At 40.4% G+C, this 22,146-nt stretch overlaps 1 protein-coding gene across 1 annotated transcript in view; it reads left to right on the forward strand.

Moving 5' to 3' along the window:
- Nucleotides 1-22,146, forward strand: part of tmem106c (transmembrane protein 106C) — a 56,551-nt gene that overhangs the window by 29,884 nt on the left and 4,521 nt on the right. Inside the window, exons 3-6 of the mRNA XM_059956079.1 lie at nt 3,936-4,095; nt 5,304-5,444; nt 10,634-10,683; nt 11,792-11,845. Of these exons, the coding sequence (XP_059812062.1) occupies nt 3,936-4,095; nt 5,304-5,444; nt 10,634-10,683; nt 11,792-11,845 (405 nt within the window). The remainder of the gene's footprint in view (nt 1-3,935; nt 4,096-5,303; nt 5,445-10,633; nt 10,684-11,791; nt 11,846-22,146) is intronic.

The following is a 22,146-nucleotide window of genomic DNA, read 5'->3' on the forward strand; positions in this document are numbered from 1 at the left end:
GATTGACATCTCCTCCACGATCTTCCTCACCACAGGTGCCCCACAAGGCTGTGTGCTTAGCCCCTTGCTCTACAAGTTTTCTCTTGTGACTGTGAAGCTAAATGTGCTCCAAAGCCACATTTAAGTTTGTCAACACCACGCTGTCAGCTGAATCAAGGGCATTGACAGATCAGCGTATAGGAGGGAGATTGAGAATCTGCTGAGTGGTACCACAACAACACAATCACTCATTGTCGGCAAGACCAATGAGATTATGTTTATTCCCTTCAGGAGAAGGAAGTGGGAGGTCCATGAACCAGTCCTCATTAGGGGATCCAATGTGGAGAAGGCCAGCAACTTTAAATTCCTGTTATTTCAGAGGATCTGTCCTTGCTAGGCACATTAGTGCTATTAAGGAGAAAGCATGACAGTGCCTCTTTTGTTAGTTTGTGAAGATCCAGCTTGTCATCTAAAACTTTGACAACCTTGTATAGGTGGGTGGTAGAGAATATATTGACTGGTTGATCACAGCCTGGTATGGAAACACCAATGTCCTTGTATGGAAAATCTTACAAAAGTAGTGGATACAGTCCAATCTATCATGTTCAGGAACTAATTACCCTTGAACCAGAGTACAGTAACTTCACTCACCCTATTATTGAACTATTTCCTCTCAACTAGACTCACTTTCAAGGACTCTTCATCTTGTGTTCTCTTTTTATTGCTTATTTATTATTTTTATCCCTTCTTGGAGTCATAGAGAAGTACACCACAGAAATAGGCCCTTTGGCCCATCTCATCATTTAAACTGCTAACTCACAATGACGTGTACCAGGACCATAGCCCTCCAAATCCCTACTATTCATGTACCTATCCAAACTTCTCTTAAACATTAAAATGGAGTTTCCACGCACCTCTTGCACTGGCAGCTCATTCCATACTTATGACAGTGAGTGAAAAAGTTTCCACTTGTGTTTCCCTTAAATGGCTCACCCTTAAGACAAGACCTTTGGTTGTAATCCCACCCGACCTCAGTGAAGAAAGCCTACTTGTACATGTTCTATCTATACCCCTTATAATTTTGTATACATCTAAGAACATAAAAGATTGAGATTTCAAAGGAATACAGTCCTAAGCTATTCAATCTTCCTTATAATTCAGGTCCTCTAGTCCTGGCAACTTCCTTGTAAATTTCTTTTTCCTGCACTCTTTGAACCTTGTTTACAATTTTAGGTAGGTGACCAAAACTGGGCACAATACTCCAAATTGGACCTCACCAATGTCTTGTACAACTTCAACATAACATCTTCTGTGATCAGCACTCTGATCTATGAAAGCCAATATGCCAAAAGCTTTATGGCCCATCTTCCTGTGATGCCACTTTTAACAAATTGTGTATCTGTATTCTCGGATCCCTTTGTTCTACCACACTTCTCAGTGCCCTACCCTGGTTGATCCTACCAAAGTGCAAAATCTCACACTTGTCTGCATTAAATTCCATCTGCCTTTTTTTCTTAAAGCCCATTTTTCCAGCAATGCAGATCCTTCTGCAAGCCATGATGGCCTGCATCACTGTCCACCATACCTCCAATCTTGTCGTCTGCAAATTTGCTGATTCAGTTAACCGCATTATCATCCAGATCATTGATATAGATGACAAATGGACCTAGCACTGATCCCTGTGGCACACCACTATTCATAGACCTCCAGTCAGAAAAGCAACCATTTACTACCATTCTCTGGCTTCTCCCACAAAGCCAATGTCTAATCCAATTTACCACCTCATCTTGAATACTGAAGGACTGAGCCTTCAGGACCAGCCTCCCATGTGGGACCTTGTCAAATGCCTGTGTAGACAACATCCACTGTCTTGCCTTCGTCCACTTTTTTTGGTAGCTTCAAAACTCAAGGTTGGTTAGACATGACCTACCACTCATGAAGCCATGCTGAATATTAATCAGTCCACGTCTATCCAAATACTTCTATATCTGGTGCTTAAGAATACCTTCTAATAACTTATCAGAACTGATGTCAGATTCACTGGCCTGTAATTTCCTGTTTTTTTTTAAACTGCAGAACAACCTTAGCTGTTCTCCAATCTTCTGGTACCTCTCCTGTCAACTAAGGATATTTTAAATATCTCTGCTAGGGCAACAGCAATTTCTGCACTTGCCTCCTGTGGGCTCTGAGAGAACACCTTGTAAGGCCCTGGGGATTTATCCACCCTGATTTGCCTTGGTGTAGCAAACATCTCCATTGTAATCAGTACAGGGTCCATGAAGTTGATGCTGCTTTGCCTCACTTCTAAAGACTCTCTCTGCCTCCCGAGTAAATATAGATACAAGGAATGCATTTAAGATTTCACCCAATGTTTTTGGCTCCATGCAGAGGACCTTTTTTTTTGTCCCTAGCAATCCTTTTGCTCTTAACATGTCTGTAGAATCCCTTGGAATTCACCTTTACCTTGTCTGTTAGAGCAACTTTATGCTTTCTTTTAGCCTTCCTATTTTGTGTTCTCTTGCATTTCTTGTACACCTAAGCACCTCATTGTTCCTACTTGCCTTCACCTGCTATGCACCTTTTTTTCTCTCTTAATCAGAGCCTCACTGTCTCTTGAAAACCAAAGTTCCCTACCTTTGTTATCTTTACCACCTTTTTATTCTGACAGGTGCATACAAGCTTTGTACTCAAAATATCATTTTTGAAGGCTTCCCAGTTTCTAAGTTACCTATGCCAGATAATAGCCTGCCCCAATCTACACTTGCCAAATCATTTCTGATGCCATCAACATTGGCCACTCTCTCCAATTTAAATCTTAACTGCAGACTAGACCTATCTTTTTTGTATATTTACTTTGTATCCAGTAATCACAATGCTATTAACTTCAAAGTGTTCCCCAACATTGTGTGTGTTCGTTTGTTCAGGTGCCTTGCCATTCAACGTGGGTGATCATGTCTCTCCATCCATCGCTGTTCCTGACCCCCTGAATTGTAGTTGTTACCTCCCCTGTTTCAAACATAGGTCTTCTATGTACTGATTAATTAAGGAAACTTCTCCGAACACACTAGTCCTTTAATAGTATGGGATTTCCAATCAATATGTGGAAAGTTAAAATTGCCTACTATGACAACCTTGTTCCTTGCAACAGTCTGCAATCTCTTTACAAATTTGTTCCTCTCGATCCCTAATTCTGTTGAGTGGTCTGTAATGTAGCCCCATTAATGTAAACATGCCCTTATTTCTCCGTTCCACCCATAACATCTCACTAGACAAGTACTCCAGTGTGTCCTGATGGGCACTGCTATGACCTTTTTCCTTGACTAGTAATGCCACCCTCCTTCTTTAATCCTTTCCACTCTGTCATGCCTAAAACAGAACCCCAGCATATTGAGCTGCTAGTCCTGCTCCTCCTGCAACCAAGTCTCACTTTTTGTATTTGCACAGTTTTTTTAAGCACATTGGTTATTGGGTGTGGTCTTCCATTGATTCATTACTACTTGTATTTGCTGTGATTGCCTGCAAGATAAAGAATCTCATGGTTGTATATGGTAATGTATATCTACTCTAATAATTTACTTTGAATTATCTCACTAAAGCCACGCTGCTCCTTGACTGCCACTTCAGTGAGGCAGGGCAAGTAAGACCCTCCTGAGTTGAGCCCTCTTGTATTGATTTGGGGAAACTTTCCTGAACTCATTTCACAGATTCCACCCCATCTAGGCCCTTAACACTCTGGGTGGCCCAGTCAATAGTGGGAAATTAAAATTCCCACTAATACAATTCTGCCTATTATACTGCCAATTATTAGGTTGCCCAAAAGTTTCATGTCACTAATGCTCAAAAACTTGTAGCTAACATAATGAAGGATGTGAATTGCATTTTCATTCTGGAACTTTAACTTTGGAAAGGAATACTCTAAAGGAAACATTTTTAAACCTGTTTTCTTTGTATTTCAGGAAGCTGTATGTCTTCATATCCATTTTTCTGTGCCTATTCATATCTGGGCTGGTTGTTTTCTTCTTGTTCCCCCGTTCAGTGGTAGTGAATGATGATGGAATCAGAGTGGTTATTGTAAGGTTTGATGTCAATAACTCCAGAGTCATCATTGATATGACGGTAATGTTTGAAAATAAGTAATTCTCTTTTATTCCATTAAAGTAATACTCCTGCTGTAGTTTCTTAAATTTTCCCTCTCCCCAGACCTTCCTTGACCCCTCTTTCCCAACCCCCCCCCCCCCCAATTGTATAAGATTGTTGTGAGTAAAATCTATTTTGGTGGCCTAATTGTTTTTAAATGTGTTGTGAATTAGAAAATGGCCATAGAAAGATGTTATCTGCTTCACTGAATTGCTTAGGAACATTTTTGAAATAATTGAATGTGATCTCTATTGTAGTATAGCCACAGTTCTATTTTTGCATATTGAGGCTATATGAATAATGAAGGTTTGTGATTGCCTCAACTAATTGGTAATTTAAGGTATTGATAGCTGTTAAGTGACCTCAAAATTAACTATCAATGAAATGCTTGTGGGACAGGAACTGGTAGCTCATTGGCATTTGAATGACTACTAATAACAGGATGCCACTTGCACTTGGGAAATTGGTACAGCCAAATGATATGGAGTCAACAATGTATTCTTCAGCTGGGGGACCAAAATTATGTCTGGCAGGCTCCAAAGCTAGTTTAAAATGAGGTAACAGAAACAATCAGATGTAAAATACTATTCCTTTTTCAGTGGTAAAGGTAAGTGCAGTGATGATGTTTGGTAACCAGTTTTTGAGTAGGGATGTTGCTCAATATTGTTCCACTGACTATATCTAAATTTGTATTTATTTTAAGTTCTGTAGCTCACTTGTGTAACTTCTAACTTGTTTAGTTTACAAAATGGTTTGGACATTAAGACAATGAGTATAGCTAAGTTGCATGTTGGGCATTGTGTGGTTTAGAGCTTTTTAAATGTTAGAGTTCCTCTGAAAACTCACTGTACAAAAGTGTAGTAGTTTTGCATTCCTTCCTTCCATCTCTCCCATACACCAAAATATCAAAACAAAGGTAATGGTGCTGGGAATACTTGGCAAGGTCAAGTCACACAGCTGGAGAAGGTAATGTATGAAATTGCAGATTTTGGGCCCTGATTCAAAAGCTGGCATGTGGAAATGGATTAAAAAGTACTGAAGCAGATGGCTGTGAGGGGGGGGTGGGGAAAGTAATTTGTGAATTGAAGATGCTGAAAAGTGGTTACCTTATCTACATTTTGACTGATGCAGAAACAATGCCACCAGAGGCATTCTTCCTGAAATAGCTTTTCTTTTTTTAATTTCAGAGTACACTCAACATCAGTAACTCCAATTTTTATACAGTTTCTGTGGATACACTTACCAGCCAAGTCCAGTACATGAAAACTGTGATTGGAACAAAGCAGTTGAGTAATGTTTCAGTTATACCACCTCTAAGTGAGAAACAGGTATGTGTTTATTTATACTGTTACAACTTGAATCATAGAACACTACAGTACAGAAATGGGCCCTTCAGCCCATCTAGTCCATGATAAACTATTAATCTCCCTTTGTCCCATCAACCTGCACCCGGACCACAGCCCTCCATACCCTTCCCATCCATGTACCTATCTAAATTTCTCTTAAATGGTGAAATCAAACTCCCATCCATCACTTGTACTGGCAGTTTGTTCCCCACACTCAACCCTTTGAGTGAAGAAGTTTCCCCTTGTGTTTCCCCTTTCACCCTTAACCCATGACCTCTAGTTCTATTCTTATCTAACCTCAATGGAAAAAGCCTGCTTGCATTTACCCTATCTGTACCCTCATAATTTTGTATACCTCTATCAAATTATCCCTCATTCTCCTATGCTCCAAGGAATAGTTTGAACCTATTCAACCTTTCCCTATAAATCAAGTCCTCCAGACCTGGTAACATCCTTGTAAATTTTCTTGATGCTCTTTCAATCTTGTTTACATCTTTCCTGGAGGTAGATGACCAAAACTGCACACAGTACTCCAAATTAGACCTCACCAATATCTTGGACAATTTTAACATAACATCTCAACTCCTGTACTCAACACAGATTTATGAAGGCCAATGTGCCAGAAGCTTGTGTGTGTTTGTTTTTTACTGTTTTTAGGACCCTATCTACATGTGATGCTGGTTGGTCCTTCCAAAGTGCAACACCTCACACTTGTCTTTATTCAGTTCCATCTGCCATTTTTCTAGCTAGTCCAGATCCTGCTGCAAGCGTTAATGGTCTTCCTCGCTGTCCACTACAGTCCTAGTCTTGGTGTCATCTGCAATTTTGCTGATCCAGTTTATTAACGATCTAGATGATATGGTACAGATGACAAACAATGGACCCAGCACTGATCCCTGCGGCGCATCACTAACAACAGGCTTCCAGTTAGACAGACAACCATCTAGTACCATTCTCTAGCTTCTGTGAAGCTAGTGCCTAATCCAATTTACTACTTCATCTTGAATGCTGAGCGACTAGACTTACCAACCTCCCATGCGGGACCTTGTCAAATGCCTTGCTAAAGTCCATGACGACAACACCCACTGTCTTGTCTACATCAACTTTATTGGTAACTTCCTTGAGAAAGATTGGTCAGATGCAACCTACAATGTTTGAAGCCATGTTGACTATTCCTAATGAGTCCATGTCTATCCAATACATGTATCCGGACCCTTGGAATACCTTCCAGTAACTTTTCCACTACTGATGTCAGGCTCACTGGCCTATAATTTCCTGGCTTATTCTTGGAGCCTTTCTTAAACAGAACATTAGCTATCCTCCGATACCTCACCCGTGGCTAAAGATGTTTTAAATATCTCTTCTAAGGCCCCTGCAGTTTCTGCACTAGCTTCCCACAGGATCTGAGGGAGTACCTTGTTAGACTCTGGGAATTTATCTGGCCTAATTTTCCTCAAAATACCAAACAGCACCTCTGTAATCTTTGTAGGATCCATGACGTCACTGCTGCTCTGCCTCACTTCTATAGGCTCTGTTCATCACCTGAGTAAATACAGATGCAAAAAAACCCATTTAAGGTCTTCCCAATCTCTTTTGGCTCCACTCATAGATTCCATTCTAATCTTTCAGAGGACCAATTTTATCTTATCTTTTTGTTCTTAATATATCTGTAGAATCCCTTGGGATTCTCCTTCACCTTGTCTGCAAGAGTAGACGTGTGCCTTCTTTTAGCCCTGCTGATTTCCTAAAGTGTTCTCTTGCATTTCCTGTACTTGGGTACCTTATTTGTTCCCACCTCCCAATACCTGCTATATGACTCCTATGTATTGTATAAGGAAATGTTCTTGAGCACATTTGATAAACTATTTCCCATCAAGCCCTTTCCCAGTATGGGAGACCCAGTAAGTATGTGGAAAGTTAAAATTGTTTACTATCACAACCTTGTGTTTTTACAACCTCTCTACAAAATTACACTTCTAAATCCAGTAGACTGTTGGATGGTCCATAATATAATCCCATTAACATGGTAATACATTTCTTATTCCTCTTCTATCCATAAAGCCTCATAGATGAACTCTTCAGTCTATCCTGACTGAGCACTGTTGTGATATTTTCCCTGACCAGTAATGTTACCCCTCCTGCTCTATCGCATTTAAAAACGACAGAACCCCAAAACATTGTGTCAGTCCTGCTCTTCCTGCAACAGTCTCACTAATGACCATATCATAATTGCATGTGCTGATCCATGCCTTAAACTCATCTACTTTTCCTACAATATTCCTTGCATTGAAGTGTATGCAGCTTAAACATTAGTCCCACCATGATTAACCTTTTCATCCATGACTTTGTATGTAGGTTTAACAACATCTTTCTCCACAACCACCACTTTCTGTTCTGGTGCCCTAGTTCCTATCCCCTTGCAACTCTAGTTTAAACAACCCTTTGTGCAGCACCAGTAAATCTTCCCACTAGGATATTAATTCCCCTCCAGTTCAGGTGCAAACCATCACTTCTGCAGAAGTCCCACCTTTCTTGGAAGAGCCCAATGATCCAAAAATCTGAAGCCTTCCCTCTTGCACCATTTCCTTCATCACATGTAAAGCTGTATGATCTTCCTATTTCTGGCCTCACTGGCACATGGCACTAGTAGCAATCCAGAGATCACAACCCTGGAAGCCCTGTCCTTGGCACCTAATTTGCTTTACAGAACCTTGTCACTCCTCCTACGCATGTCATTGGTACTGATGTGGACTGCGTCTTTTGGCTGCTCACACTCCCACTTAAGAACATTGTGGACTCTGAGATGCACCCAAGAGACAATGTGCTTCCTGAATCTTGTTCTTGTCTACAGAACCTCCTTTCTGTTCCCTAACCAATGAATCCCTTGTCACTGCAGCTTGCCTCTTGGTGCCAGAGACCTGACTGAACTGCTGTGGCTTTCCTTTGCTAGATCATTTCTCCCTTTTTTTTCTTCCCCCCCCCCCCCAACATAAACAGTATCCAAATTGATATACTTGTTGTGGGGAACAGCCACAGGTGTACTCTGCACTAGCTGCCTATTTTCTTCCCCTCTTGACAGTCACCCAGTTGTGTTTCCTGCACCTTGGGTGTAACTATCTCCCCGTATGTCCTGTCTATCTACACCTCTGCCCCCCAAATGATAGAGTTCATTCTGTTCCAGCTACAACTCCTTAACGTGGTTAGTTAGAATCTGCATCTGGATGCTCGTCAAAGTTCAAAGTAAATTTGTTTTCAAAGTACATGTCACCATATACAACCCTGAGATTAATTTTCTTGTGAACATGCTAAATCCATGATAGAATCAATGAAAGACTACAACAACTTGTGTGTTCAACCAGTGTGCAAAAGACAGCAAAACTGTGCAAGTGAAAATAAAATAGTAAATTAGCAATAAATATCAAGAACATGAGATGAGTCCTTGAAAGTGAGTTATGTGTTGTGAGAACATTTCAATGACTGGGCATTTGAATTTCCTCCCTTTGATTTAAGAGCCTGATGGTTGATGGGTAATAACTGTTCCTGAACCAAGTAATGAGTGTCTTGTGGCTCATGTACCTTACTGATGGCAGCAGTAAGAAGAGGTGACCTGGGTGGTTGGGGTCCCTGATGAACACTTGCAGATATAATCATCAGGGACATTGGAGGTCTCTCTGCTCTCTCACGTCCTGCAAGAGGACCATTCCATTATCCTTCCTGATATCCCCACTGCTCTATGTGTGCAATAAGAAAGAATAGATGTTGAAATATTTCTGCTTGCGCCTTTGTGCCAAAGCCTCAACTCCCCACTAACTCGCCCACTCCCATAATGGCTGCTCTGCTTAAATCTAGCTTATTTTATTGACTCTTGGTAAGTACCTGATTATGCACAATGCACTGTCTCCTTGGGAACTATGCTGCGTAACATGTGCCTACTATTTCAGCTCGATTTTAAATTCTCACTGTCTCTACAATGTCTCCTTGAACTGGGTGTGCAAAATGTCCTCCTGAACATTTTTATGCCACTTGTATGGAGTATAGTATAGCACACCTGCTATATTCTTGGTGTGAAACGGATGCAATAAGGAACTGAGCCTTCAGCCCACCCAGGTCTGTGCCAGCTTGTAAATAGTCATTGACTCAAATTTTCATTTGATCCATTTTCTGACATTCCCATCAACTGTATTGCTTGCCTAAACACCTAGGATCAATGTGTAGTTACCAATTAATCTACCAACACAAGGCTTTGGGATATTGAAGGAAACTTATCTAGTCACATAGGTAATGTGCAAACTCCACACAGGCAGCACCTAAAGTCAGGAGTGAACCAAGATAACTGGAGTGGCAAAACAACACTAGCAGCACTACTGTGTTGCCCTTGGAAAGAAATGCCACAGATTTCTGACTTTGATATTATACAAAATCTTGGTGCCTGTGTCATGTAATTTCATTTCTCCTTTGGCTAAATATTATACTGTCATTGGCCAATGGAACATGGTCATAAAAATGTGACATTCACTTAAGGCTAAATGAACACCTAATCTTCCGCGGTTTTGATTTGGCATTTGGGTAATTCCTTGAGTTCCCTAGAATGACTTTTGAATCAAGTGATTCTCTTTGAGACTAGAATGTCACTTCACTTTTATGCTGGTGCTCTGTACCCATGTTAATTCTTACACTGCAGTTTTGACAGTTCGCCTAGGTCTTTGTATAAAAGAAACTATTAGCCCTGCATTGTTAATTATGAGTATATACCATTGACATGCACTTTGACACTAGTGATTGGCTAAAGGCTCTTCCAGGGATCATACTGTGCGCAAATTTAATGTTGGTGTAGAGTGGTAGGATTACTAGGCTAACAGCTAGAGTTCTGGACCATTGATTCTTGCATAGCCTATTGTTAAGATGTGGTCAATTAAATTGGTTCAAAGGCAAGTAGGAATAAACAAATGCTGACAATTGTTTACAAGATGTGAACATTCAAGACAAACGTAAATGAGGCTTTGACACTTCAGCACTAAATTGCCTAAACCATGTTTGCACTTTCACAGCCAGTAAATAGGACAGCTTCTAGTAACTTTATTTGCATAAGTAAGTGATAATATTTAAAAGTAATAATTAAAAGTTAAATATTTGTTCCTTTAATGACTTTCTTGAATCTATTAATATTACAGGTTAACTACACAGTTCAAATGGAATTTAGTGGACCTCTAACATATGTGTAGTAAGTGGATTTTTCACTTCCAACTTCGCATTCACTGTCTGAATGTAAAATTATTTCTTCCATATAAATAGCATGCAAATAGCATTAAATAACTCTATGCTAAGTTTTAAAAACCAACCAAATAGCATCTCTTCTAATACAAACCATCCCAGACACTGTAGTTTGAAAATAATTTTATTTGCCTGTTGATCTGGGCAATGGAGCTTCTTGGTTAAGATCAAGGATCAATTTGTTTTGTTTTAAGCTGCTATAGCCAAGAAGTGGATGTCTAAAACTTGGCTGGAGGAGGATGGGGAAATGAGTAATTCAATATTCAATCTTTCCATCAGCAAATAGAATGCAATGTCAATTTGCCCCTTTGGCTGGTATACATAATTGAATATAACACGAAAACCTGATTAGTTTGAATGTGGTAATCTAATCCAGGTATGTTAAAATTACATGCATACTTGCTTTTGAATTTGCCCTTTCTGTTCTTTAAAGTGATTGAGATTTGGGGATTGTATAGAGAATTAATACTACATTTAGGTGTTTCTCTGGAAAATATTTTGATGTCCTTCACTCCCCATGCCTTTTTTCCACTTCCTGTTTGATCTACTATCTCTGAACCAAGTTTACATTATTCAACCCATAAGTTACTTTCACTGTAAGGCTCATGCTATTCCATGATTGGCCACATGAAGTTACAATTATAAATTGAGATCTAGTACATGCTTCCAACACTTGAATGCTTCTGGAACCTGAGCATGAGTACAGAGTTTTAAACCATATTGAAAATTCAAATGTAATAGCCTTTTTTAAGGCAATTTAAATTTAAGTTCCCACTTGTAACAATTTTGATTCTATGCATTTCAGTGAGTATGAGATGGGCAGAATCTTGGAGTGGAACTGCTTGATATTTTCTGACTTAAATTTCACTTTTCTGTGATGGTCAAGTAGTCAGGAATTTTGAACTATTACCGACCCTTTTCCTTGAGGTGGAGGGAAGGAAGGAGGCCTACAGTTCATTTGGAACTGATTTGTGCTGTAGCCTTTGTATAGAAACAGATGTATAGTCCTATGAGGAGCTATGGTTGAAGTGATTTAACCAGTTTATTTTCTTCCACAGTACTTTTTGCACAATGGCATCGATCAAGGTCCATAATATTGTTGTCTTCATGCAGTAAGTTCTTTAAGATTTTAGTAACTAAATAGAACGAAGCATACTCTTTACCAGTACTGTTTATTTAAAAAATAAATTTAACACCTTAAATGTTAATTTAAGTGCATTATACTATATTGTCTAAGTAAAATGAGCTCTGTCAATCAGATTCAGTTTCAGCTATAGAAATAGCTGGGAAAGCTTGAACCATAACGAAACTATTTGGATCTGAGTTCCTGTTAATGCTTTTTTTGTATGTGAAGCTGTCTGCTCAATCACATTTTCCCCTGCCCTCTGCATCCCTTCCCCCAATCCTTAGCACTGCAAGTTATTTTCAGGCAACTTATTCCTGGTCTTTATCTCCACTCAACACTTCCCCACCCAAATCCTATTTAATCACCTCTATCTTGCATGCATTTTATCAAATCTGCTAAGGAGAATGGTTCCAGTTTACCTAGTATAATGTTGTTGAGATTGCTTATCCTCTGTTTTCTGACTCTTGGTATTCTGAAATGTGGTGATTAGAATTGAATGTAATATTCTATACCAGTTTTGGTCTGGCTGATCTTTTTATAAATATTAATTTACCTTCTTTCTCGTACTCTGTGCCTCTAAAACTGGGGGATTCTGATGCTTTGCTATTCACTGTCTTGTGATGGAGAAGAGGAGAGAGTGGGGTAGGTTGCTAACTGTTTTGGGAGATGCTTGACTTCAGCTAAAATACAATAGTCTGAGCAATATGGAATGCTTTGGTTACCAATGTTTAATATTCCATGCAAAAGGATACACTCCATGCCATACAGTGGAACTCCCGTGGCTGAAAATGTAGATGTTGGGGGAGTACTAGGATTGAGCAATAAATGAACAAAACCAATCCAATGTATTGGAGTTTTCAGCAGTTCTGATGACCAGTCATTGACCTAGAAAGTTACATCTTTTATCTATGACCAGTCATGCTTGACCTAAGTTTCTCTACCATTTACTATTTTAGCTGATGTTGCCAGACAGACTTGGTTGGAAGCTTTGCTTCTAATTGGCTATGTGAATCCAAAACTATAATGAGGTATTCTAATTCAGTCAAGTGTGAAACCTTTGTATTGGCCATTAAAGTGAAATGTGCTTGATGTCTTAGATGATTGAAGTTTAGATTTTAAAGTGCTGTTAGGTCTGAAGCCAAATAAAGGCTAAAATGGTTTTTTCCTAAACTTGGAAATTCAAGCTATCTCTATCCACTTTTCTAAAGCACTTCTCCACTATTCAAGGTTTCTATTTTTCTTTCAAAATATTTACTGGATAATTGCTTGGCATTGAATTGCCCTAGCTAAGCTATACAAAGCCTTTTTGTGTTGGTTCTTCCTTCATCAGCCATAAAATCCTTTTGGATCATGGATGAGTCTAGTCTGGAGTAAGCATCGCTTTTGGCTTTGCATGCTTTGCATGGCAGGAAAAAACTGCTTTTCAAAATTTGAAAATATTTTTTTTCTATATTTAGAAAAGGTTAACCTGAGTAAAAAAAAATAAATCTTGACTGTGTTCACCATGATCCACATGGCAAGGTTTATGTCCATAGTTCTGTCATTTTTTTAAAAAATTATGTCAGAATCAAAACTACAAAGAACAATTTAATTGTGTTCCCTAGTCCACTTTGAATGTGGTCTTTTAATTTCAGTTTGTCAAAAATGATGCATTCAAAGTGGCAGCAATCCTTTGGGCAAAAGCACTAAACATTGCCCAGCAATTGGAAGGCTTAATTTGTTTTTACAGCACACCTTTATGGAAATTTGTTTAATCTAGGGTGGGACACTATTGTGGTCACTTCTGGGCAGCACTGCACTACTCCAGGAATTCAACCAGCCACTTCATCAGGATGCATGCATTTCTAACACTTTGTATCAGCCATGCATTGAATTACCTCTATCCCTGTGCAGCAGTTTTTGGCAATCATAACTGTAAATTTTGATGGTCCAAGGAACACACTTGGCTTATTAGTAACATGCTTGCTATCTAGCAATGTGGTTTTCTCATGTGGAAAAAATACTATTTGAGATGCTTCTCTCAGCTGAAAAATTGAGGTTATTTCCAAAAGGAGTTTCCATGGTGATCCTGGAACTATGGATCTGAGTTTCTTGCGAGGTTGGGGACATTGAGACAGGAGACAGAAGTGTGTGAATTCAAAGATCCTATCTCCACAATCTCTAGGGATGGATCACATACCTCGTGGTCTACACAATTGTACTCATATGTTGGTTGGCCGCTAAGTAGTGTCTGCCTGGGAATAGTTTGCATAGGCAATTATTGCAGATGCAAAATTGTGTGTGGTCCTCTTAAAACATGTGTTTCTGGACTCTAAATGAGGTGAAAGAAGATCAAATTTGTTCACACTCCTACTTAGTCTCAGTGTTGCTGTGGCGATGGATGGTCTATGCCATATTTCTGTTTACAGATTTGGTTGCTTTCTCAGTATTTAGACTGCATGTGGCAATTTGGTCTCCTTTCGTGTTTAGAGCCCTTTATGAACCATTCGGGGTTCTTCTCCACTTCATGCACAATTTGTTCCTGGTGACACAAATATTCCCCTGGTTTAATGCCAGGTATTCAGTAAGCTCCCTTGACTCTGTTTTACAAGAGTTACCAACCTCTGTTATGGTCAGCACTGCTCCAGTGGCTGAATCTTGGATGATTGAGAACTTCCTCTTGGCTTGCTACTGATAGTTGTACGTGTTCCCAACTCCTGTAATGTTTTCACAGTGAAAATCATGGTAGTAATGAGACCCTAGAAGGGAATGTTCAGGCTGTGCACAGGCACTAGAATCTCATCTCAACAGTGGTATGGCCTGTAGCACACCAAGCAGATTTACATTCTTCCTTGCTTAATCCCACACCACATCAACAGGAGAACATGGCCCTTGTCTCAGGGTCCACTGCAGGAGAAAACTCTGGAGAAGTATCATTGGGGCCCAACAAGGGCAAAGTGATGCAGAATGTGTGGTGCATTATAGAAGAGAACCTGTATTTGAAAACTAAGTTGGAGTACCTTAACAGCCAGGTGGTCCCCATAGGCAATCCTGCAACTAATTATTAACAATTCCTTTCCTCCCAAAGTTGCTGCTCAACCTACTGTGTTCATCCAGCTTGTTGCTCCAGATTCCAGCAGCTGTGGTCTCTTGTATCTACTTCATCAAATGTGTTCTATTGTGATGAACCAGGCAGCAGATTTCAGCTTCATTTATTGTACTTCACTTGAAGTGTCACTACTAGGGCGTAGCTAATGTGCCTTATTAATGCAACAGAGTTCATCAGTTTTTCAATGTTCGTCATCAGCTGGGTCATGCTGTCCGTGAGCTCCCTGTCAGTTGCCTCCATACACTCCAGTATTTGTTTTTTTTAGTTTTAAGCCCTCCTGCGTGAGAGCCAACAGTTGTCCGTCGTTTAAGTTCTTCTAGTCTGTAACTGGACAAACGTGCACCAACTCTTTCATGGCGAGATTCAACACCAAACATGTCACTTGTTTTTGGTAGATGTGTCTTGTGCATGCACAGTAGGAGGAGATTCGCCGGAATATCCATTTCAATGTGGACAGATATTTTCAAAAACGCTCAGTGTGGATGCCTATTGTTTTTACCCGAAACCGGCGTTTTCAAAATTATCCGGTCTAGTGTGGACATGGCCTTAATCTATTGTGTTAATTAGTGAATTAAATGCATTGGATTTATTGTATTAACTCCCCAATAATCCTGAACGACCTGTAGATCAATGTCCTGTGCAAGCTGAATTATCAGTTTACTATATAACTGCTTTCCAGCTCTTAAGGTCTATTATTGTGGTTTTTGTGTACCTTCTCTGAACTCTGTCTGTATCGGCTGTGTGGTGGGGAAAAAAGCACAGCAGCACCTCTTGCGTCAGACAGTTGAAGTTTGGTATGAGCCCCCAAATCCCAAGAACTTTCTACAGGGGCACAATTGAGAGCATGCTGACTGGCTGCATCACTGTGTGATATGGGAACTGTACTTCCCTCAAAAGTAGGACTCTGCAGAGAGTGGTGCGGACAGCCCAGCGCATCTGTAGATGTGAACTACCCACTATTCAGGACATTTACAAAGACAGTTGTGTAAAAAGGGCCCAAAGGATCATTGGGGACCTGTGTCACCCCAACCACAATCTATTCCAGCTGCTACCATCCAGGAAACGGTACTGCAGCATAAAAGCCAGGACCAACAGGCTCCAGGACAGCTTCTTCCTCCAGGCTGTCAGACTGATTTAATTCATTCTGATACAATTGTTTATTTCTGTGCCATATTGAGTTTCCTGTTGTACATACTATTTATTGCAAATTACTATAAATTGTATATGTAGATAGAGATGTAAGGATACTTTACTCCTCATGTATACGAAGGATGCAAGTAATGAAGTCAATTCAATTCCAATGCCAGCACATCCTTTCTCGGATAAAGAGCCCAGGAATGTTCACAATACTCAAGATGAGGCCTTAAAGCCTCAGCATCACATCCCTGCTCTTGTATTCATATCCCTTTCTCACCACCGACTCTACCTGCACGTTAACCTTTAGTGTTCTGCGCAAGGACTCCCAAGTCCCATTGCATCTCAGATTTTTAGATTTTTCTCTCCATTTAGAAAATAATCTGCACATTCTTTTCTACTAGAAAAGTGCATATCCATGCATTTTCCAACATTGTATTTCATTTGCCGCTTTCTTGCCCATTCTCTTGATCCGTCCAAGTCCTTCTGTAGCTTATCTGTTTGCTCAACACTACCTGCCCCTCTTTGTATCTGTAAACTTGGAAAGGAAGCTATCTGTTCCATCTAAATCACTGATATACAGCGTAACAAGCAGTCCCAATACCGACCCCTGCGGAACACCACTAGTCACTGGCAGCTAACCAGAAAAGGATCCTTTTATTTCCCACTTGCTGCCTTCTACCAATCAGCCAATGTTCTCACCGTGTTAGTAACTTTCCTGTAATACCATGGGCTCTTAACTTGGTAAACAGCCTCATGTGTGGCACCTTGTCAAAGGGCTTCTGAAAGTCCAAATATACAACATCCACTGCATCCCCTTCATCTAACTTGTAATCTTCTCAAAGAATTCCAACAGGTTTGTCGGGCAGGATTTTTCCCTTGAAGCAATGCTGACTTTGTCTTATCTTGTCCTATGTCACCAAGTACTCCATCACCTTGTCCTTGACAATTGATCTTAATGTCTTCCCAACCACTGAGGTCAAGCTAACTGATCTATAATTTCCTTTCTACTTCCTTCCTCCTTTCTTCAAGTGGAGTGGCATTTGCAATTTTCCAGTCTTCTGGCACCATGCCAGAGTCCAATGATTTTTGAAAGATCATTTCTAATTCTGCCACAATCTCTAATGCTACCCTTTTCAGAACTCCAGGGTGCAGTTCATTGGGTGACTTAAGTACTTTTAGGTCTTTCAGCTCTCTTGTAACAGTAACGGCATCCACTTCTCTTCCTTCACATACTACAACATCTGGCACATTTGCTAGTGTCTTCCACAGTGAAGACTGATGCAAAAGTACTCATTTACTTCATCAGCCATCTCCTTGTCCCCTGTTATATTTCTCCTGCCTCATTTTCTAGTGGTCCTGTATCCACTCATCTTTTTTACATACTTGAAAAAGCTTTTACTATCTACTTTGATAGTGTTTGCTAGCTTGCTTTCATATTTCATCTTCTCCCTTCTAATGATTTTTTTAGTTGCTCTCTGTAGATTCTTAAAAAGTTACCAATCCTCTATCTTCCCACTAATTTTTGCTTTGTATGCCTGTTTGTTTTTACAATAGCTTTGACTTGTCAGCCATGTTTGTACTATTTTACCATTCAAGTATTTCTTCATTTTTGGAATACACATGCCCTGCACCCCCCCCCCCCCAGAAATGCAAGCCATTGCTGCTCTGCTGACATCCCTGCCATCATCTCCTTCCAATTTACTTTGGCCAACTCCTCTCTCATACCTGTGTATTTTCCCTTACTCCAATGAAATACTGTTACATCAGACTTTACTTTCTCCCCATCAACTTACATGTTGAACTCAATTATATTGTGATCTCTGGTTCCTAAGGGGTTTTTTTTACCTTAAGCTCCCTAATCGCTTCTGGTTCATTACATAATGGTGCTTGGAAGTAAGTACAGAGGAGATGTCTGGGGTAAATTTTTTTTTAATGCAGAGAGTGGTGAGTGTGTGGAATGGGCTGCTGGTGGCAGTGGTGGAGGCAGAAATGATAGGATCTTTTAAGAGGTTCCTGGATAGGTACACAGAGCTTAGAAAAAGAGGGCTGTTGGTAAGCCTAGGTAGATCTAAGGTAAGGACATGTTCGGCACAGCTTTGTGGGCCAAAGGGCCTGTATTGTGTTGAGGTTTTCTGTGTTTCTGTTTCTTACACCCAATCCAGTATAGCTGATCCCCTAGTAGGCTCAATGACAAACTGCTCTAAAAAGCCATCTCTTAGCCATTCAATAAACTCGCACTCTTGAGATCCAGTACCAACCTGATTTTCCCAATTGACCTGCATGTTACAATCTCCATGACATAACATAGCCCTTTTGACAAGCCTTTTCTATTTCCTGTTGTAATCTGTAGTCCACCTCCCAGCTACTGTTGGGAGGCCTGTATAAAACTGCCATTAGTGTACTTTTACCCTTGCAGTTCCTTAACTCAACCCACAAGGACTCAACATCTTCCAATCCTATGTCACATCTTCCTATTGATTTGATGCCATTCTTTACCAGTAGAGCCACACCATCCCCTCTGCCTTGTAACTTTGGAAATTCAGCTCCCAACTACAACCATCCTTCAGCCACAATTTAGCGATGGCCACAACATCATACCTGGCAACCTGACCCAAGGCTTGTGTACCTTTGGGTCTTTCTGCTTTTTGAGCACTTTCTCCCCTGTAATAGTAACTGCACTCCGTTCTCTTCCCTCACACTTTTCAACATCTAGCACACTGTTAGTGTCTTTCACAGGGAAGTCTGATGCAAAATACTCATTTAGTTTGTCTATCCATCTCCTTGCCCTTCATTTTCTAGCATTCCTATAGCCACTCTTGTCTCTTTTTAAACATACTTGGAAAAAGCTTTTACTATTCACTTTGATATTATTTGCTAGCTTGCTTTCATATGTTACCTTTTCCCTCATAATGATTCTTTTAATTGCTCTCTGTAGGTTTTTAAAAGCTTCCTAATCCTCTCTAGGCACTAATTTTTGCATTGTATACCCTTTTGCTTTTACATTAGCTTTGACTTCCCTTTGTCAGCCATGGTTGTACTATTTTTCCATTTGAATATTTCTTTGTTTTTGGAATATATCTATCCAGCACCTTCCTCATTTTTCCAGAAGCTCAAGCCATTGCTGCTCTACTGACATCCCTACCAGCATCTCCTTCCAATTTACTTTAGCCAACTCCTCTATCATCCCACTGCAACTTCCTTTACCCCACTGAAATACTGCTACGTGAGACTTTACTTTCTTCCTATCAAATTTCAGGTTGAACTCTTATCATATTGTGATCAGTGTCTCCTAAGGGTCCTTTTACCTTAAGCTCCCTAATCATCTCCGATTCATTACATAACACCCAATCCAGTATAGCTGATCCCCAGTAGGCTCAATGACAAATTGCTCTTCAAAAGCTATCTTGTAGGCACTCATCAAACCCACTCTCTTGAGATCCATTTCCAACCTGATTTTCCCATTTGACCTGCATGTTGAAATCTTCCATGACATAACATAGCCCTTTTGACATGCCTCTTCTATTTCCTGTTGTAATCTGTGGTCCACATCCCAGCTACTGTTGGGAGGCCTGAAAAACTGCCATTAATGTACTTTTACCTTTGCAGTTTCTTAACTCAACCCACAAGGATTCAACATCTTCCAATCCTATGTCACATTGTTCTACTGATTTGATACTACTCTTTACCATCAAAGCCACACCATCCCTTCTGCCTACCTTCCTATCCCTCCAATACAGCATGTAACCTTGGGCATTCAGCTCCTAACTACAACCATTCTTCAGCCATGGTTCAGTGATGGCCACATCATACCTGACAATATATAATAGTGCAAAAAGATCATCCACCTTTTTTCTTATACTCTGTGCATTGAGATATAACACTTTGTGTACTGTATTGACTACCCTTTTTGATTCTGCATCATTAATGCACTGCTGGCACTAATGCTCACCCTGCTGGCTGCAATTTTGTCCTATCATCTACCTACCCTTCCTCAGTCTGACTGCATGCCATCTTTGCTTTTTCTGTTTTTTAAACCATCCGTCCTATCCTGAGTCCCTTCATCTGGTTCCCACCCCACAGCTCTAACAAATCTGTCACGAGAATATTGGTCCCCGTTGGGTTCAGGTGCAACCCGTCACTTTTGAAAAGGTCATACCTCCCCAAGAAGAGATCCCAATGATCCAAGAACTATTTAATACACGTGCTTACTGTAATTCAGTTTCCTTTTTCTCTCATGTATTGCTATCACAAAGTTAAATTTCATGACACATACCTGTGATGTTAAACCCGATTCTGATACTAGGAGAGTACCATAAGATTTGGAACATGTATAGTGTGGCTCCTCCTTCAAAAGAAGGCAGAAGAGGTGAACTCTACATCTCTTGTTGGCAAGGTGCTGCAGTTCAACCCAAACCCCAATTAATAATGTTAAGAAAACTCAGGAACTTTTATTAAAAAAAAAATCAATTAAATGGCAAGATTGTTATTGTGACAGAAATGCTTCAGATTTTCTATGCATGACACAAAACTTGAAAGTGACACTATAGTGTTGATGGTGTATTTGACTCATAAAATAAACTGCAAATATAATGAGTGGCTGGGGTAAAAGTACAATAACAGAAGAGATGTTTTTCTCATTATGTTACTGATGTGACATAATTAAGACCTTAAGATATCGAAGCAGTATTAGGCCATTTGGTCCATCAAATCTTGCTTCATATTGATGAAGGTAGAGCAGTGGATGTAGTGTATATGGATTTCAGCAAGGCATTTAACAAGGTACCCTATGCAAGGCTTTTTGAGAAAGTAAGGAGGCATGGGATCCAAGGGGACATTGCTTTGTTGGATCTAGAACTGGCTTGCCCACAGAAGGCAAAGAGTGGTTGTAGATGGGTCATATTCTGCATGTAAGCTGGTGACCAGTGGTGTGCCTCAGGGATCTGTTCTGGGACCTTTACTCTTCGTGATTTTTTTTTTAATGAACAACTTGGATGAAGAAGTGAAGGGATGGGTTGGTAAGTTTAGTGATGACACAAAGGTTGGAGGTGTTGTGGATAGTGTGGAGGGTTGTAAGAAGTTACAGCGGGACTTTGATAGCATGCAAAACCGGGCTGAGAAGTGGCAGATGGAGTTCAACCCAGATAAGTGTGAGGTGGTTCATTTTGTTAGGTCAAATATGATGGCAGAATATAGCCTTAATGGCAAGACTCTTGGCAGTGTGGAGGATCAGAGGGATCTTGGGGTCAGAGTCATAGGACACTCAAAGCTGCTGCACAGGTTGGCTCTGTGGTTAAGAAAGTGTACGGTGTCTTGGCCTTCATCAATCGTGGAATTGAATTTAGGAGCCAAGAAGTAATGTTGCAGCTATATAGGAGCCTGGTCAGACCCCTTTTGGGGTACTGTGTTCAGTTCTGGTCGCCTCACTACAGGAAGGATGTGGAAGCTATAGAAAGGGTGCAGAGGAGACTTACAAGGATGTTGCCTGGATTGGGAAGCGTGCCCTATGAAAACAGGCTGAGTGAACTCGGCCTTTTCTCCTTGGAGTAACAGGGGAAGAGAGGTGACCTGATAGAGGTGTATAAGATGATGAGAGGCATTGATCGTGTGGATAGTCGGAGGCTTTTCCCCAGGGCTGAAATGGTTGCCACAAGAGGACACAGGTTTAAGGTGCTGGGTAGTAGGTACAGAGGAGATGACAGCAAGTTTTTTTACTCCGAGAGTGGTGAGTGTGTGGAATGGGCTGCTGGCAACAGTGGTGGAGGCGGATGCGATGGGGACTTTTAGGAGACTTTTGGATAGGTACATGGAGCTTAGTGAAATAGAGGGCTTTGGGTAACCCTAGTAATTTCTAAGGTATGGACATGTTCAGCACAACTTTGTGGGCCAAAGGGCCTGTATTGTGCTGTAGGTTTTCTGTGCTTGTTTCTAAATCTATTCTGCCATTTCATTGTGGCTGATCCAGTTTACCTCTCGGTTGCAATCTCCTGCCTTCTTCCTGTATCCCCTTATGCCCTGACTAATCAAGAATCTATCAACCACTGCTTTAAATATACCCAATGACT

Source organism: Hypanus sabinus, chromosome X1 (genome assembly GCF_030144855.1).
Source record: "Hypanus sabinus isolate sHypSab1 chromosome X1, sHypSab1.hap1, whole genome shotgun sequence".
Taxonomy (NCBI): Eukaryota; Metazoa; Chordata; class Chondrichthyes; order Myliobatiformes; family Dasyatidae; genus Hypanus; species Hypanus sabinus.